The sequence below is a fragment of the Caloenas nicobarica genome, chromosome 12, assembly GCF_036013445.1.
Source record: "Caloenas nicobarica isolate bCalNic1 chromosome 12, bCalNic1.hap1, whole genome shotgun sequence".
Classification (NCBI taxonomy): domain Eukaryota; kingdom Metazoa; phylum Chordata; class Aves; order Columbiformes; family Columbidae; genus Caloenas; species Caloenas nicobarica.
Genome location: NC_088256.1, coordinates 20,658,244 through 20,678,119, shown reverse-complemented (window position 1 = coordinate 20,678,119; position 19,876 = coordinate 20,658,244). Strand labels below are relative to the sequence as shown.

The 19,876-nt window shown below is 42.4% G+C and overlaps 1 protein-coding gene across 2 annotated transcripts in view; it reads left to right on the top strand.

Annotated features, from left to right (window-relative positions):
* Window positions 1-19,876, top strand: part of DCX (doublecortin) — an 81,065-nt gene that overhangs the window by 9,235 nt on the left and 51,954 nt on the right. For both annotated transcript variants that reach the window (XM_065643194.1, XM_065643193.1), the window contains exon 3: window positions 2,446-2,786. In XM_065643194.1, the coding sequence (XP_065499266.1) occupies window positions 2,446-2,786 (341 nt within the window). The remainder of the gene's footprint in view (window positions 1-2,445; window positions 2,787-19,876) is intronic.

The window sequence follows — 19,876 nt, the reverse complement described above, 5'->3', positions numbered from 1 at the left end:
GCTCCCGCAGGGTGGCTTGGGGCAGGAGTATTCGAATCACTTATTCCTAGTATTGCATTTAAACATAGAAATCCCTTTTCTCAAAGGATAATGCTGCAGTTGTGTTGAGCCTTTGCCGCCCAGGGATTATGGGCTTGGGAGGGCTCAGGTCCTTAGGGGGACTAATTCCCTGTGAGCATCTCTAACTCTCCTTGCTGCACTTTGCAGTTGTGAAACGGGAGAGGAGTGTGGGCCCCCCCCCACACCACGAGCTGCTTGACTGAAGCAGATGAGTAAACCACAACTTATCACTTACTAATCAGAAAGATTTAAAGTACTCAGTGCTTCTGGAAAACAATCAATATCTCCTATAGGAATTATTTATAACATATGGTACTCTCTGGGGTATCTTTATGCTTCTATTGAGTCAGATTCAAGAAATGTAAGGAATTAAGGAGCTTCAGCTATGGCTACTTCATGTTCAGTTTATTGAGGGGTTTTGCTGACAGCATACGTGCCTCAAATATAGATTTGTATTGTTCGTTCAATCCAACAGAATGGGATTATTGCATTGGTTTGGGTACACTAGCTAATAAAATGTCCAGCTGACAGTGTTCCTCGTGAACCTTGATAGCTCTCTTCTGCCTTTTATATTTCTGTTCCATCCACAGAAGGGAAAATGGAATATCTGCTTTCTGTTGATAAATGATTTTGGTCATTTTATGCAGCTGAGGAGATGGAGAAAAGCTGCAGCTGGTGCTGTAATCACCAAGAGAATACATCACTTTTTGGCAAACTGGCTACAAAGTCAGGGTTAAAAAAAAGTTAGCATCATGCATCTTTCCTGCGCCTGCTTGTGACTTCACTTAGCAGTAGTAAGGACATAAATACTACACAGACCATTGTTTTAAGCCTATTAAAGCTTTTTTTTTCTTATTGTGTACCTTGTAGTGGCCTCACCATATGTTCTATGTAGGGATCGTCTCAGTGCCTCTATCAAAAATGCAATGTAGTCAGCAGAAGTATGACTATTTGAACTGATTATGTTACATCCCTGGACCATAAAATTCAGTGGAAATTAGTGGGCTGTTTGGAAATCCATATTTACACCTTTTCCAGTTGGACATCAAATCCTGACCTAGTGATCCTGTAGTGGAAAACCAGACTTGGATGGTGGGTCAGCCTTTCAAAGACGTCAAGGCCCTGGAGTTTGCAGTAGGGAACAGATAAGGAAAAGCAGCCAGTCTGTTTATGTGAAGGGGGTTTTTTTCTTATTCAAAATAGTTAAATCCAAATTTTTATTTCAAACCTATTGTAATATTTGAAGAACTTCATTCTGTAAAAGCAGCTCAATAAAACACTGAAAGAAACTCCACAAGATCCTACAGGTACCCATGTTATGCCTTCAGTTCCTATTAAAATTTTATTTAATGGCGAGACAAAAGCATCTTCATCTAGCAACGACTGACTGTTTTTTAGTGCATCCTCAAGTGCTCAACAGCCTGAGTCATTTCAGACTAGACAGCTACATCCCTTTAGGGATACTGTCTTACAGTCTCATTCTAGTAATAATTCTTCTAGCATCCTTCAGATTTGCAGGCACAAAAGATGATCCTACAAATCCTTTAAGGTGCTCTTAAAACCTTTGATAGATAGGATCCTGTAAATTACAGAGAAAGCTTGAAAATAACTGGATGGCATAGGGAAAGGCTTTTTTTGTGGATTGCTAACAAGACTGTGTAACCCTTCTCTACCATGTCTGAATTTGGATTTAATATATTTTTGATTGGTACCAGCCATATAAAAGCAAGCAGTGGTATTTGGTGTAGTATTTTATCTCAGCTGCCACTAGGTCTGTCCCTTAATAAACCGCTGACACTGTAACAAAGCATATTTATTATGCCTGCTAGATTTACCGAAGCTGCTTTTGGTAGGGACTGTTCAGTGCCTTATTTTCATTATTTTTCAGGCATGACACAAATGGTACTTTATGGAATAATGTTGATATCCTCTTAGCAGGGCATGACAGACTGAGCTGTAGCTGGGTCTGTAAAGATAGAGAGGAAGCTGGAAGAATTACACAATAATTTAGGTGATAAAATTATTAGATTAATTTGGTGTTTAAGAGCTTTTAGGCAGCTTAGTTGCATCTTCAGGTACCTAAATACCTTTATAACTCTTAACCTTTTATACCCCTGGTTCGTATGACTGAGTGGCAGTATGTATTTGCTGATGCAAGCTGTGGCTGACTTGCTTACTTTGGGGAAACACTAGTCATATTTTAAATAAGCATAAATATAAAATTAAAATAAGATAAAATGTTTTAATAAGAAGCTCTCATGGAAGTGCTAATGAAAGCAATGATTAATGATTTACATCATTAATGATGGGAAACGTATAGTGTCTCTTTCAGCATTCTTACAGTAATAATGGTAGAATTAGACTGATGTTTGTTTCTTTCAAAAGGAGAGAGTTACGTCTGCTCATCTGACAACTTCTTCAAGAAGGTGGAATACACCAAGAACGTCAATCCAAACTGGTCTGTCAACGTGAAGACATCTGCCAACCAGAAAGCACCTCAGTCTCTGGCCAGCAGCAACAGCGCCCAGGCAAAGGAGAACAAAGATTTTGTGCGTCCCAAGCTGGTAACCATCATCCGCAGCGGCGTGAAACCACGGAAGGCGGTCCGAGTGCTCTTGAACAAGAAGACTGCCCATTCGTTTGAGCAAGTTCTCACTGACATCACTGAAGCTATAAAACTGGAGACGGGAGTGGTCAAAAAGCTGTATACCTTGGATGGGAAACAGGTAGGGGATTTTACAGATGTTATATCTTTTTCTTTCTTTTATCTTGAGGCTTTGCTGACTCGGAACACTTTTTGAAGCCTAAAATTAACCTGAGATGATCGCTGCCAGCTGTTCTTTTAGAAGTCAGACTTATGCCAGTGGTTAAGTTACTAAATTTTCACTGATATTAATATCAAGTATGTAGCCAACCGTCTGAGCGAAACAGATGCTCCGTCTTGCACGCCAGCGTGCAGTTGCGTGTCTTCCGGACTAGCTAAATAAATTACATGGGGAGCTCGGCTCGCAGCCACGAGTTGATTTGGCTCTGAACTAATTGCAAAAACTCTTGAGCTTTGGATTCATTAAGTGAAAATGTGTTGCTTGACTTCCCTTGCTTGCAAAGATCAAGTAATTGATACAAGCATGCTCATCTGTCTAGCTCAGTAATTAAGCAGGAAAAGCATGGAACAGTGTTGCATTTTCTAGACTAAGTGCATGAAGAGACAATATGCAGAAAGGGATTTGGGTCAAACATATTTGGTTGGTCATCGTAATGTGCTTCTTGTCTACATTTTTCTGGAACTGAAGGAAACATCTGTCTCTTGTTAGCAGCTACACAGCAATAAGCCATTTCATATTGCTGTATCTATGAAAACCCTGAAAGGAATGTGGAGGATAACTCTGGGGACTGGGAAGAGCTGAATTCTTCAAGGAAAATTCTGAGCTTGATTTAACAGTCCTGTGTCTTCTGTAACTGAGGGATGGTCTTATTTTTGTCACTACTTTTCTTGCTCCAGATTCTGGAGTGAGGCAGTACAGCTCTTGAGTGGGGGTTGGATGCTGGCTATTCTAGGGATTGATGCTATTGCTTTAAATTAACTGTATTTCCTATCTCTGGAGAAAATTATTCAAATACCGGCTCTTCAAGTACCATGCCAACCCTAGGCAATGCGTCCAACTAACATGCAGACTTTACATATGAAAATGTTCATCCTTTCAGCCCCAAATATAGGCTCATAAAGTGTTCCACACACTCCAGGTGCAGGGTCTGGGAGCTGAAAGTAGCACGTTACTCTAACCTGTCTGATATTCTCACTTTGTCTATGTATCCTGCACATTAGTTAGTGGCTGCTTCTAGTTTCAGATATAAAAACATCTCATCTGCTTGTCACAGCTTTTCTTTCCACTTGTCTTAACGCCGCACTTTTTCTTCATAAGAAGTATAGTTTATACATGAGTAGGTGACTTTCCAGCTAGCGTGCTGTAAATAAGCAGTGAAACAGGGAGTGATGTACTGGAAACCTTGGAAGTAGCTGGGGGAAGATGAAGGAGAGTCAAATGATCTCTCCTCATGGAGGAAATAATATATGGGCACAAGGCCATGCGTTTTCAATCACAGCAGCTTTATGAAGGGCTTAATGGACAGATCTGGTCTGAAAGCAGCTGTCTACTCATGCTGATACACAGAGTCCTGTTGCTTTTGCTGTTGTGAACAAGGATCTTAATCTGAACCCGGAAAACACCTCAGTTCTTTGAGAACAGGCAGCATTTTGGAGGCAAGATGGTGCTTTGGATGTTGTGCAGAAATAGGGATGCCCTGTGAGCTTCCATCAAACTGCTCTCCTCTCCACCTTTTAGCTGGTTACAGGAGTCAGTGGTGTTTCCCCCTCCACGTCTGACTGGAGAGCAAGACCAAACCAGCCCATAAACCGAAGTGAGCTTGTGGCCTGGTGATATTGGATATTAGGAAAAAATTCTTTCCGGAAAGGGTTGTCAGGCATTGGAACAGGCTGCCCGGGGCAGTGGTGGAGTCATCAGCAGTTTAAAAGGCGTTTAGACAAGGTTCTTAGGGACATGGTTTAGTGCTAGAGTTAGGTTAGGTTATGGTTGGACTTGATGATCCTGAGGGTCTCTTCCAACTGGAATGATTCTATGATTCTAATTTGTTTTGTTGGCTTAATAGTTCACCGTTTTATGAAATGTGATATTTCTTTGTGTTAGAGACACCCGTGGGAGTTTCACTGTATGCAAATGTACCTGCAGTATTGCAGTTATTGACAAGAGAGATTTTGTGATTTGACAATAATAGAATATTTGATATTTGTTTGCGGTATCAATTACTCTTGAAGCTTCCTGGAGAGCAAACCTGCTTCACCAAGGCTTTATTCCTTCATTATTTTTTTTAACCTAAGTTTATTTGAAATTTTCCACATGCGTGTGTCTTCTTACTGTTGAAGCTAGAGCTAGAAGCTTCTGCTGTCAGTGCATATTTGCTGTTAGGGTTTCCATGGCATACTGCTCCATAAAACCTGACCTTCTGATGTGATATTAGAGGCTTTTGCATGTCTGATTCTGACATTAGAAAGAGATTCTTGAATGCCTAATTCTGACAAACAGTACTTTATTTTCAGGAGAAAATATTCATGCAAAAACGCAAGCTGCTCAAAGCTGAAATCCTGACAAGAATCCTGACAGTCTGTCTCTTTGAGTGTCATCAGAGGCGCGTTACTCCCTCTGTTGTGAAATGATAAAATTTACAAAAGGAATTTACAAAGGAAAATAATCCTTGCTCAGTCCATGAGCTGTAACTTAATGAGGGGAGATGATTATTTTATTTATAGGCACTTCCATGGTGCTCATCAGCAGAGTAATCAAGATGCTTTAGAAGTACAGCCAGTAGTGGCAATGATAGAGGGGTGTGTAAATAATTACATTTCTGTGCGCCACAAACCTGCTGCATTTGGAGTGAGAAAGCGGTTACTTGAGAGCTGGATGAGGTGAGTTTGAATAAATGTAACGCTCAAAACAAGAGTGACTTCAGGTTTTTAAAGGAAATTTTGTTTCTTATGGCTTGAGTTGTCTGTAGAAATACAGCCCTTTTGAAACTGCTAAATTAGCATCTTCTGGTTTAAGTATTTTATTTAACTTGGTCTTGCACATATTTCTAGTGCCGTGTCTGTCTGTACTCAAACTCCTTCCCTCCTTGGAGCATATCAGCACCTCTTGATGGACACCCCAGAACTCAAAAGGGGTTTCAAATTGTTAACCAAAAAGGGATCACGACAGAGAATCACAGCAGAAATTTAACTTTTGAATCTTCATGGCCATATAGGAAATGGTATAGGTCAAAGAATTTAGTGCCTTAAGCAAATACTACAGTGGATCAAATTCAGCACTTGGTTTCATGACTACAACTGCTGTTGTGTTGGGATATGTAATATACATAATTAATATATACATATGCAGCATTTAATTTGGTCTCATCTGTGGATCCTGTTGGACAACAGTTGTTTTGGTAGATTCTTTCTCCTTTTTAAAACTCTTAGTTATATCCAGTGTCCCAAATAAGTCTGGATTCCTGAGAGCACTGGCTACTTTATAGACACGATGACAGTTTCTGCCTCGTGTCATTAACAAACCAAATTAGAAAACAGAATTTGAGAGTGTGGATAGAATTGCTCTGGATATTTTGGATGCAGTAGTCTGAACTAGTCTTTGCAAATGTTGTGTAGATTTATTGTCCTGTTTGTGCTTGAGCTTCTTTCTCACCATGGCATACGATACATCAGGGCTTTTCTGGAAAAGAGGAGGCTGACATAATTTCATCACTGGCAGCCCAGTATCCATGTTCTGCTTTCTGCATTTTGCTTTGCAGCTGGTGTCTGTCTGCATCCATTCCTGCTTTTAAGAAGTGACCTGTAGAAGCTCATGTCTTCTCTACATACTGAACTCTTTTCCTGCACTGTCTTGTATTCCAAAGTCTGTGAGTTGTTCAGCAAGCCTACGAAGAGATCTAGTAACAAAAATCAGTCCTATTTTTTTTCTTTTGTGATTGTCTGAGTGGGTGATACTCTGAAGTGACCAGAAATTCATCAGGCATGTTCAGTTGTACTTTAGCATTAAGATATTTTCTGTGATATGGAATTCCTTCTGGTTTTCTCCAGCTCATGTGTTGCCATGTCTTAATTAACTACATACTGCATTCTGTGACCCATCAATTAGTGTCACCAAATAAGCAGAATAAGGTGCTGTTCAGAGGAGGGAGAGCTTGTATGCTTCACTTCCCCACAAATATAGATATTCTAGTCAACAAGCAGGGAACCAAATGTGTTTTTAGCCATAATAATGTGCAGTGATCTCTTCTGGATTTGGAAATCTTCGAGCACAGGGAGAAGTCACAAGCGCTATTCATTGGCTTTTACCCAGCTCAGGCAAAGTGCTTCTGTTCCATCTGAGTGTGAGCTGTCTCATCTCATGAAATTACATGCAGTTTCATACGGCAGGGCTTTTGTGACTGTGCTCCCGAAAGAATATCTAGTCTTAAAACGGTCCCCTCTAGCAGTCTTTGCTTTGATAAGGATATCATGGGGCAGGTGATGAGTGAAGTTCATCTTTCTGTTTGCAAAGCTGATGCAAGTGCCTAGGAGGGCAGCCCACCTCTCCTGTCCCCAGAAGCTGTTGCCATTTCACTTCCAACAACTTGCATTGAGAAGGGCAGCAGCTGCAGCAGGAGAAGCAGAATAACTAAGCTCACAACAGGTGAAAGGCTGGGACTTTGGGATCAAAGCCAACAAAGTAGTTGATAAAGCAGCTCCTAGTACTGCACTACTAGTAAAAAGCTGCCTTAGATGCATCCATACAAGTTGCACTGGAAAAAGGCTACCAAACTTTGGAGTGCTGCACTGATTTCAAACTGGTATTTAGAAACAAACTAGTAAAAATGTCAGTGCTTAGGTGTCGCTGCTAGCAGTGGACCAAACTCTGCCAGGATAGTGTAGCTCTGGTTATATTAATGAAATTGAATCAATGTGACACAGGACAAGGTTTGCACCAAAAGATACAGACGCCTCCAACGGCTGTAATCGGTAATTGATGCTCAAAAAGAAGGTGAATACCTCCATGACAGGCCTAGTAACATCCACATTGCTGAAAGATTAGAGGGAAAATATTCCCCCTAGAGCCCTGAAGAGAGTTAACTTACACCCTGAGGCATGAGGTTCAAGGCTGCAAAGCAAGCAAATTGGTTTGCATTATTACATGTGTCAAGGGGTAGGATGTCAGAAACTCCTCGTCCTTCTGAGGTTTTGTAATTGACTGCCCTTTTAGATACTGAAAAACTGCATTGAAGTAACCTCAGAACAAAGCAGTTTCATGCACTCAGGCAAAGCTGGGATCTGGCCCCAAAGCAGGTGGGAGGGAAGCGCAGGAGATGGGTGCAAGTGTGGTTTGTGTCCCGCCCCCTGCAAAAGGCTCTGGAGCAGCTCACAGGGGAGAGGCGAGGCCCAGCTTCCCTCCCTGCGGCGTGAAGCTGTAACAATAAATCTGGTTTGCATCTTTTTCTCACTTCTTTCTTCTCAGTGGTTCTTAACTGCTGAAATTTGGCAGGCCTTGCATAAATCTCTCGTTTTGGTACCAAGACGACAGATGTGGATGGCAAGCGCCAGCAGAGGAATTGTGCAGGCAGGATCTTTGCCCCCAGCCACCTCCACCAAGAGATCGCTCAGGGTGAGGATTAACTCCCAGCTTCACTCCTTCTCATTGCTTTTGCAGACTACTCTGACTTAGGGTGTTTGCATGAGATTATTCCTCTCTAGCAAATGTGTGTCACGCAAGGTAGGGTAGTAATAATGTATGGGCTGAAGAACTTCTGACCCCAAGCTGCTTATGCTGCCAGACAACATAGCCTAGTTCTCTATCTTTAGGGAGCTCTTAGTCTAAACTGGAAACTCAGCATTGCCTGATTCATGCAATGACTAGACACTGACACAGACAAAACCAATTAGTCTGCAGGTATCCCTTAAGGATTTTATCATTCGCTAGAATGAATAAGCCAAGCTTCCATGAATGTGGATCTAAGTGCCTATGATGAAATATTCAAAAGACTTTCTGAGATGTTATTCAGAAACCTTATGCTTATTAATTTCTGTTTACTTAGTTTTGTGAGCCACAGAATCTGGGAGAAAAGGAGCCTCTCTTGAACACTGAGTCCTTATTCCTGTACTTATTAAAGCAGAAGCAGTCTGGTATCAGCAGCTAAAGTCTTGCTCAACTCTTTTCCCCTGTGAGCATTGGGACTGACCTGGTTGCCATCATCAGTGCGGGCTCCAGTCAGCTCCCCAAGGCATGTGTGGAACAAGGGGAGACAGCAGAGGAGACCATCATCTTGAAAAATGTGGTGGTTGTTTTGGCCTCAGGCTGGGGTTCTGGAGGAGCGTCACTCCCTCCTGCTGTCCGGCAGAGCTTTGGCTCTGTGGATTCACTGGTGTCTTGTTTGTTATGCAAACACTGGCTAAAGCTCTGGTGAATCTGTTGTCCTCCTAAGACAGTGAGGCTCCAAGTCCAGAAGCAGGCTCCAGAGTTACTCTGCTGCTTGCTGAAAATTGGTGAGCTTCTAGAAACACAAGCCTTGCTAGTTGACATGTACTGAGCGAGATCCACATGAACACCTGCTACTTGTGTCACAGATGGCAGGCTCTCAAAATTACTGAAAGATGCAGTCAGATCTGACCTGGTGACCCAGAAGTGCGTGGCCCCTATTACTGAATCCTGGTGCTATTCACACCCCAAAAGAGATGTATGCTAAAAAAATCAGTCCTCACTAGCATTTTTATTTTGGCAGTTCTCTCTGTCATACAGAATGATATGTTCCCTTTTCACTCTGAATCCCAGGAGAGGATTATTCACTGTAGTGCCAGAGGGTTTATCTAGGAATAAATGGGCTGAAAATGAGCAAGGGAAATTAGTCTGAATGTAAGGAGCTAAGACGGGCCAAGAAAGCCTTGTAGCTTTTTCCATTGCTAATTTGTATTGTCACATGAAAATAAGTTTCTGGTTCCTTTTGGTGCTTGAGTAGAAATCTCACCGATGTGACTGGGAGTCCCTCCAGCTCTGAGAGGGAGCAGGTTACGCTGAATCTATTTTGAGCATTTTGATCATGTAGAATAATCAAATACATATCGTTTCCTTGTTTGTAATGGGGAAATGTCCTGGTGTATCAGGGTCCCTAGTCTTAGGCTGTGAGTGGCATCACATTTAGTATGTTTGTTCACATCTCCCTACCTGCAGTAGATACTCCCCTGAGTTCATCCAGTGCAAGACACTTTGAGAATCTAATGGTGACAGGCACCATATTCCTACATCTTGTTGCAAGTTCTATCTCTTCTTGTGTGCCTGAAACCCCGTCTTCCCTTCCCTTGCCATCTCAGCTCTTACTGGCCTTTGATCAAAAGGCTGTTTTCACTCAGTAGGAGGTAAGTTCTGACACAGCTCACGCTTACACCTGTCTTTAGGAAGAGCCTGTGCTAGATGTGGGTAAAGGCACACGGCCTAAAAACAGAGGCCTGTAATAAATACCATGATAGAGCTATCGTCCAGCACAACAGTATTGCCTTTTCTTGTCCCTAAAACTGCGCACAGAACTAAACCAGTGATTATTCTTTTTTTTTGTACGTAGTATGTGCATCTTGATGGAGCTGAAGTGTTAAGGAAATGAATCCATGTTGCAAAGGGCCCCGACTGAGCGTGAGAGGTTGTCAAAAGCCTCCTCACCTTGTCCTTTGGATGTGATGCTGGTGTTATTCGGAGGTGTCTGTATGGGGCAGTGAGGGAAGGAGTGACAGCTTTGCTCATGTGCAGAGGATACCAGCTTCCATCCACCCTCAGCTCTGCCAGAGGTGGCAAAAGATACTGGCACAGAAATGTCTGTAATAAAAATAAGTATAAAGGAGTTGAGGAGAAAAAAAAGCTGGATCTGATCCATCCAGATTTTCCGAATTGGCTCAGGTAGGCCTGCATATGTGGGAAATGCAAAGCCAAGCCATGAAAGCTGAGGGCTATTCCAGCTTGTCTTCACGGGTTCTCAGGCTGCAGCAAATTGATTAACACACAGAGCTGGAACCGCAGACCTGCTCCTGGAGATTTGCTTAGCCCTGAATTCAAACTGAACAGGGGAAAATAAGCAAGGCTAACAACCCAAACTTTTCCTGCTCCAAGCCATGGCACACCCGCTTCCCTGTGAAAGTACAGCCAGACCTTTCCAAATTGATAGAAATAGTTCTAGTTTCCTGGTTAATAGCAAGAAGGGTATGTATGAGTATATGCATGTGTATCTATCTGTATAAATATGTTTTACTAAGTGTTACAGAACACAACTCTTAGCTCAGCTTGCTGCCTAAGCAATCTAAACCCTCCGTTTAGTTAAAGGACCTAGGGACTATTGTGCCCTGAAAGTGCTATCCTTGAGTTGTGTTATTGTTTTTCCTTCCCTTACTCTAATAAACTACTGACATTTTACCAGAGTCTTTAACTGCACTTTGAAAGTGTTTGCTAACTTTTAAATTATTATTTGAGATAAATGCAAATCTCATTGTCATTAGCAGTTTTTAATTATCCACATAATCTAAAATAAATATGAAATCTGTATGTATTGGTGCATTACGCTCTTCTCTCATTTCCTATCTTGAAAAATACTTGAGATCAAGTCTTTTTTTCACCTGGTGTGGGTGTAAGATATAGCCTGTGTTTTATTAATTCTTCTTTTTTTTTTTTCCCCTGAATGGGGGACTTAGTTATGAACAAAACAGACAGAAACCAGGTGTGGGGAAGATGAGATAATATGCGCTGTTGATTAGAAGGATTTTTCCGGGAGATTTTGCTTCAGTCAGAATTGGTGTGAGAGGGTCTGTCCTTCCAGCCCTCCAGCTCTGAGCTGTGTTATCTGGAGGACAATGAACACAAGGAGCTTTCTTGGCTCTGCAGGAATAATTATGCAGGCAGTGAGCCTGCGGGGGAGAGCGGGACTCAGGGCTCCTGCCTCCTCCCTGCCCTCGCCATCTGCTCTGCTGAGCTGGTACCGGGTCCCCTGCGGCAGCCAGGGCCACCACTCTGGTTCTGCTGCTGCCTCGCTGTGGCCATCGCTCCCTGGTTGGGATGGACCAGTTCAAGTCACCCCGTGGAACACCTGGCCGTGCTAACTGTGCTACTGGGAGAACAGCTTAGGGCTACAGATGTCTTTTATTTGAGTTCTCTGAATGCAAAAGAATAATTGGTTTGGGAAAGCATCTTGTGGTGCATGCACGCTTCTGTGAAAGAAGCGTCTCTTCAAGATACTGCTGTACCCCTGCACTCTTGACACAATCTCTTGTGCCCTCCCTTGTGCCCATATATTGCTGAAAGAGGAGCAGAGGCTGGGAGTGGTGACTAACGGGTGCACCTGTTCTCCTCTGCATGTCTGGTGGTGAAAGCACACTTGGAAAATGGGGTTCTGTACTAGATAAATCAACTGAAATGAATGTTGAAATTCTGAAATACACAACATGGTGTAACAAGGCATGAATAAACATAACTTCGGCAAGAAAAAAACTTTCATCTTGATGGTCTAGTATAGAATAATAGAACAAATAAAGTAAGGGATAGGGGAGAGCCAGTGGACAGTTGGACTTAAATCATGAGGAAAGCTCCTTCAAGAACCTAATAAGGAACCCAAAGCAGTGATGAGAAGGGACAGTATTATGACAGATGGGAAATAGGTTTAGAAGAAACCAGAGTAGAAATAACTTTTTCAGGGTAAAAAATAAGTATCAAGGTACGAGTGGCGTTTACTGTCATCCTGAGTGATCTTCATGTGGAAGTACTTGGTGAAGATGATGAAAGAATTATTGTAATAAAGAAAGTTGGGAGACAAGTGAGAGACTGAGATAAACAGGCAGTGTAATGGATGGCTGTAAGTGCAAAGCAGCACACACTGGTAGAAATTATTCCTATCTTTTAAAATAACTATTCTGCAGAGAGGATTGGTCTTGATGAGGCAGGCTAGTAAAGAATATATTGGCCCAGAATCAAAACAACATGCTAAAACATATGGTATGCATTCAAAATTCAGACAGAAAGGAACAGCTTCTTAAAATATTGCTGTATTCCATTTTCACTTCACCTCTCCACATTCACAAATGTATCTCAGAATATGGAAGTAAATGAGAAGTTTCTCCAGTGACTAGTGACTCTCCAGTGCCCCCTGCAACTCTCCATCTTCGCCTGGCGCAGCTGGAAGGGCTGGGGTAGCTCATGCAGCTGCTTGGGAACTCTTCTGTTAATGCAGCACGTTATATCTGGGACTTGGAAATGGGAAGTAGATCACACATGGTCAGTGTGTGTATGGTATGGAGTGTTTAGTACTAAACCACACGTGCATATGGCTCTGTGTGGCTGCTAAGTCTTGATATGGTTTTGTGCCTGCAGGTGTGAAACTGGGAGTTTGCCTGTGGCTGGGCTATCAGGATGAGCCGGCACCCAGTGAGTTAAATTGGTTTGGAGGACTAAGGTGTCTAGCTATGTGAAGATGTTGTGTCACATATATATCTGTAGCTCTACAGATGGGGAATACCATAGCTTTCTATAGACAGGTGATACATGTCGCCTCACTGCATGGCGGATCGTTTGAAATAGGTTTGTAAAAACTGCATGGGGTGATCCTACTCTTTACATTAGGGGCACAAAATATAGTGGTTGTCAAAGTCTTGCTCTTGATGTGTGTGTACTTGTCCTTTTTTCAGTCAGGTGTGTTGTATAGCCATTAACTCAAGATTTGTAACTTCTATCAGCCACTTCTTTGGTATGTCTAACTTTTGCACTGTCTTTGTATCTACAAAATAGTACCATTGGAGTGGAGAGGAAAAAAAACACCTTTTACCCCTTTTCCATGCCACCTAGTATTTACAAGAAGTAAAGCCTGTGAAGTATTTTAATAATGGAAACAAGCAAAAATGTCGTGCAGTCATTTCAACTTTGTCAAGAATTTTAAACCCAGCAGATAAACTGTTTGGGGACAAATGCTGAGAAGCATTTGCAGAGAAGCAAAAATTTGTTTGAAACCTTAAACCTGAGCAGCTTTCTATCCTTTCTCTCCAGAAAGGCAGTAAGAGGACTAAACTTCTTTCTCCAATGTGCACATATCGGGAACCTTATCAATTGCTGGCAGGCTGCAGGATTACATGTAAATTAAGTGTATCAAAGAGTCGAGTTAGATAGCCAACATAGAAGCTAAGAATGTTATTCTTGCCTACTTGAAAGCCCTTCATAATGGATTAGAAGCAAGAACTTACATCTCTTAATGCCAGCTGAAAATTGAGGCATCTTTTTGCTTCTAGTAAATTTTAATACTTTGAGAGTAAATGGTACTGGGGATTTCCTTCATTTCAGACAACCCCAGTCACAGGGGCTTGCAAAATGATGTGCACGTTTCTCCTGCAAAATGAAAGCCATGAGGCTGCCTGAATTTTCTGTAAGTCTCGATAGAGGAGTTGGCAAATGTTATTTTTAGTGCTGTAAAGCAACAGAGATCTTTACAGTTTTGGCATTTCTTGCAGTTTTAAAATGGAGAACAGCTTTTGAAATGTCTGATTTTCCTTGAATTTGTATCCATGTCATGAGCGTCTTCATAAAGTTTTTGCACTGCTCTTGGCAGCATGCAGTGATTTAGTGCCAAACAGTGCAGAACTGCTTTGTTTTACACTGTTTCTGCAGAATGCTTTTTCTTGCAGAAAACAGATGCTGGAAAAAATGCTATATGGTCCTGACATTCATTGTTTGGGTTGTTTCCAGTTGCATGTGTGAAGCATTCAATTTGGTGTAAAATGGACAGTAAACAAGGAAAAATAGAGTCGAGCCTAAAGTGGATACACTAAGCACTAATTTACAGCTCTTGGAATGTTTAATACCCATGAAAATCAACTTGTGTTTTTGTTTTGTTTTGTTTTTCTAAGCATGGCTCACCAAATAATTTATCTCTCTCAAAACCAGGAGGAGGTAGATGCCACAGCAAATCTCTTCTGTCACAGATGAGCAGCATTCAAGCAGCAAGGGTGGGTCTGGGCTCCTGGCATCGATCCGAGATCCAGCTGCAGTGGGTCACCCAGGTTAAGGCAAGCAATTTGGTATTTTCAGACAGGTGTGCCTTGACACATTTAAATTCATAGGGAGAGTAAAATGAGTTTGTTGAATGTTCAAGTTTGGAAGGTTTTCACGTATCTTTGTCTTAGCTGGTTTTTGGTAAAACAGAAGGTGAATCTCTTGTAAGACTTGTACTGCTGAGAGCCGGAGGGATGGTGTAGGTCAGGGATATATATGTCAGGTTTTCTCAACTCTTTTTTTCCAAAGGACTACCCAGATGCTGTAGGAAGAATGTCTATTACCCATTTCTAACAGTTTTCTAACACCTAACGTTGCTATACCAGTCAGTAAAAAAGAAAGCGCAGTTTGAATGTTCATTTATCTCCATTTTTTTTCCCCTTCCATGTCATTCATCTCTGCTTTTGTGCATGGAGATTTGCCTGTTTGCTTTGCTTTCCTTGCCATATGGTTTCGATTTACAGACAATCATTTTTTCACCTCCCCTTGACTTATATGTGGGTTTGACTTACAACTGGGACAATATAGTCATTCTGGCAGCTGTACTGTGGGCCACCTTCTGCTGCTTTTTGGACCACCGGCTGAGACTGATGGAGAATACTAAGTCTCAATAGCATCATAACAGACTCAATCCCTCTTCTTTTCATTGCATCCAGATATCGCATACAGGATACCTGGGTTTAGTACTCCAAGGGTCTGGCTTCTAAAACAAAGTAAATGTCCGGGTTCTGCCCCCTCAGCGGGTGAGATCTATTGAGGGCGATCTCTTCTTGTATCTGGTGCCATATTTAGGCAGGAGACAAAGTGGAGATTGATTCAGTGCAGCCCTTTATCCCTTTCACGTGTGCTTCCTTTCCATAAGTCATGCTTTCACTTCTGTTTTGCAGTCTGGCAGCTGCAGGGGCCGGTTGCTTGGTGACGCTCTCAGCAGCACAAAGAGCTCTCAGCTGGGAGGCTGGGTCTGTCCGCCACAAACAGCTGGGCTAATTTTATTTGTCTTGTTCCTGTTAATTGCAGGGACCTGAATCAAAGTCAACATAATAGATAAGGGAGCACCAGCAGATACTCTTTATGGCTTCTTCAACATGCACCTTTTTCTCCCCGAGTCAGGGAAGTGACAGCATGCACCAGACGTGCCCTGTTACTTCAGAAACGTGGGAATAAGATTAAAAGGTACAATTTCTACATCTGGTTCAGACAGGCTCTTACCAGGTCTTACATAAAAGCAACATGTGAGACTGGGTTTTGGATTTATGAATCATTGTGCCTTAATCCGTGACTGCCTGCCTGTTCATTCTTTGTAATAATCGTATGCTGTGCAGGTCACGTCTATGAAATAGCTCTTAATGACTTTCTTCTACCTCAGGAGGATACACCACTCCTAAGATTTTGTGCAAGATAAAACTGACTAATAACTTCCAGAGCTGAAAGTGTTATGATTTAATGATCTGGGCACAGGTCTTGGTTTTCTGAACTCCTGGTTTCTCATTTCTGCTCCTGTGTAGACTATGTCCTCCTAAGTTATTTGGTGTTTCAGCTCATTTCTGCTTAGGGTCATACTGCCTGGATGGAGCCACAAAAAGGTACAGAGGAAAAGGCGCCAGGGGACATCAGTGCTGCTCAGCTTGCACATCTGGAGTAGCAGAACTCCTCAAGCCGCTGCCAGCATCAGTCACCTCTGGGTCTCAGTGCCCCCAAGTGCCGAGCACGCACCAAAGCGTTTAAGCATGTGAAGAGCTCCCAGTGAGTGACCTTGTGTGGAGGCGTTTTGCAGAGTCTGAGGAGCAGTGTCAAGCACTAACAGAGGAAAGGCAGGGAAACTGGACATGCCTGAAGCTGGTTTCCTCTTATTAGTATTATTATATTTGTGACCAGTGACTATGATCCTAAATTACTGAAGCCGTAAGCTCTGCTTTTCCAGGACTTTTTTCTTATTTCAGGTATAAATCATAACATGATACTAATCAGTTGTTAATTTTATGGTTTTGGGTAGTTTAATTATGCGAGGTGCCATGCAGTAATCAAACAAGTAAACCCTAACAGTGAATATTCACAGTTCACTGACGAAATGCACACTAACATGGATAAACTGATATATGAATATACTAAAGGATCTGCTGTTAAACTCCAGACCAGAAAGTGCTATTGGTTTGTGCATTTTCTTCCCTGATCAAAAACTCTCAGGTACCAAGAAATAAAAGCCCCTTTTGAGAGCTTGGGCCGCTCAGTTCCTAGGCCTAAAGTCAAGGAAGGTTGAGGAAATGTGAACTGAAGTGGGAATGTACCCGCTTAACACAGCACTAAAGCCAGTATGCAGAGTTGCTGAGGGAATGGACTAAATTAGTGTGATCTGATCTGATTGTGAAAATGAGGACTCTGAATTTCAGTGTCCTGGATCCGTGAGCTGTGATAGCAGGTGTTATAGGAGACACTCTGGGTTTTTAGACCTTATCTTTATGCCCGCAGGCCTGCACAAGGCCTTAATACATGACCGTTTTCAGTGAAAAGACAGCAATCCAGGTGGTATTTCTTTGTTAAAAAAACCCATGTGCTTGAGGTATAATCCCTTTTTTGATCTGAAAACATTTTGTCACTCTAATCCAGGCACTTATGGAATAGTTTTCATCCCTGAGCTGGTGCTTCCCAGATATTTTTGTGTACAAGATATTTACAGAGATTTTATTGATTCCAAATCAGTTTTTCTCATCGATTATTTTCCAATTTACTACTTCAGATGTAAATGTATTGAGACAGTAATCAGGGTCGTAGCTCCTGTTTAGGGTGTAGAGTGTCACTGAAGGGATCGAGAAGGAATTGGCCTCTCCAAGCAGCATCATGCAAAAAGCTGTAAGTGCATGTGTAAAGGAGGAGCTTCCCTCTCCTCCGAAACATCAGCTCTTACCCCTCGCAGAGGCTGCGCATCAGCCTGCGTGCACCGGCCGATGGACTGATCCTCCTTGTCAAATCCTTATGGAAATGCAACAGCCTAATCCCCCTGCCCTAATAGGAATTTCACACCTTAATCCTTGCTGTGTTCAGGGGCAAAGACATTCCTGCTGGGCAGTCTGACGAATGTGTCCTATTTTGAGAAAAATCGCTGTACATAAGTTTGTGGTAATAGCGAAACTGTAGTGTCTGATTTGTATGGAAGACTGAAGCATGTCACTAATAAAAGTGAGGGGATTATGTTCCTAAATTGTCAGTGGATTTCAGAGGATTTGCCACACCAAATGAGACCATTAGCCTACCAAGTCCTTCGTTTTGCCCCTGGCCAGCTCTTTCTGCTTTAGCTGGAAATGCTCCCTGGGCGATAGCGCTGAGTCTATAGGAGTGGGAGGACAAGGATTCCCTCCCGACTCCTGCAGCCATCCAGGTTCTACTTTGCAGCCTGGGCTTCCACTGCTTGAGTTGGGAGAAGTGTCAGGGTGTGGAGGACCATTCTGAATCCACCTGTAATTTAGATTATTATATAGCCTCAAAGACATTAAAAAGCTGAAGTACTGCACATTGGGGGACCTGGGCAGGTGCCTTGAAGTCATCCTTTTCTATATAGGTAAGTGTTAGTCTCTCAGTCATGGATACTTATTTCTTAGCCAGCTGCAGCCTCATGCAAAGCTCACTCAAGTCTATGAAAGACTTCCACAGGCCACCGCTTCAGTCTGATGTTCCAATGTATTCAGGCCCTTCCATGACAAAGGGGCAGACCGACACTGTTCCTGAAAATAAGGATGCACCAGTGTGTTTCACGTCACACCAAGAAGTAATTGCACACACAGAGGCTCCTTTTCTCAGACTCAGAAGGACCTTCTTTGTATCTCTTGTGGTCCTCGTTGTGAACATAATTGTAAGTGCAAATCACACAACTAGATGTGCAGTTACTAAGTGTTATTCCCCCAGTCTGTTTGCTAGATGCCTCTTCATGCACATGCAGGCAGGGTGGATCTTAATCAGCAGTGGATTAACTGCTAACACAGAACACAATGTGTGCACATCTTTACAGGCAACAGTGGTTAGCTGGCCATTTGGAAGAAATCTGTGTACATGTGTCTTGTTATTTCCACTGCCAAAGCTTTTCCAACCCAGCCTTTTGTTTTGGTTTATTTCTCACTGCTGAAGCCTGTTATTCTGTGCCCTGCTCTCTGGTTGCAGCTCCAGTCCCTCTTGGCTGCTCTTTGTTTGTCCTGTTGTTACTGGGCACTTCAGTTTGGACTTGGTTCACACCAGTGCACGAATGAGGCTCTTCAACAGTCAGGCCTTTATGTCTGTTCTCTGCAGAGTCCATTCTACTAGGGCAACCCTTTGAGCATTTGCATCCCAAATGCCAGCGCACTGAGTCAAATCTGCTACTACACAAGAGAGTCTGCACAAACTAAGCCTTGATTTCTTTTTCTTTCTTTTTTTTTTTTTTGCAGGCCAGCTGGCTGTGGAAAGTTTTGTTCTTTGTAACTCCAAATCCTTGAGTTGTTTTTAAACAAATTTGACTGTAGCTCACTTAAGTGTTTGTGGCTTTTCCTTAGGAATGATATCACTGTCCCAGCTGGCTCCTATGGAGCAAGGACTGGAAAATCTGCTTTATGACAAACTATAATTTACAAGTCAGCAATGTCTGATGTAGCAAGAAATGCAGCTTTGGAGGGGAAACTGTTACCCAGTTATTTAAATGTTTCTGTCATGTAGAATAAATGCATCTGTAACAGCAAAGGTCACAGCATCCCCAACAGCTACATTTTCAAAATTTTTTTACTCATCTCTACCATGGAGTCAGTGACCTGTTTGCATCTGGCCCCACAAAAGGGCTGTCCCCTCAGGCAGGTGTCCCTGTCCTGGCTGGGTTCAGTTTGTGACATTCTGGAACCCCTGAGAAATCTTAGAGGAAGCTATGGCAATAGTCAGGTCTCTGTGGATCCCCTACAAATGCAGCCTTTTCTGGGAGTTTCTAATGGTTTTGATAATTGCGTGTCATTTTTGCAGCCTGACTAAAGCAATTCTCATATTTCCTGGTTTTCATGCCCTACATCGGCATTTTCCTGTACTGAAGGTGCCCAAGCACACTGTGTTCATCTCCACGCTCACCATTTTGTATCTTTACCACATACCTAAGCAAAAAGTTTGAAACAATTTATTATAAAAATTATAAGGAAGGAACAAGTATCTCATTGCAATTCAGGCAGAAATGACGAAACACAGAGGTTTTTTTTCCAGTCTCA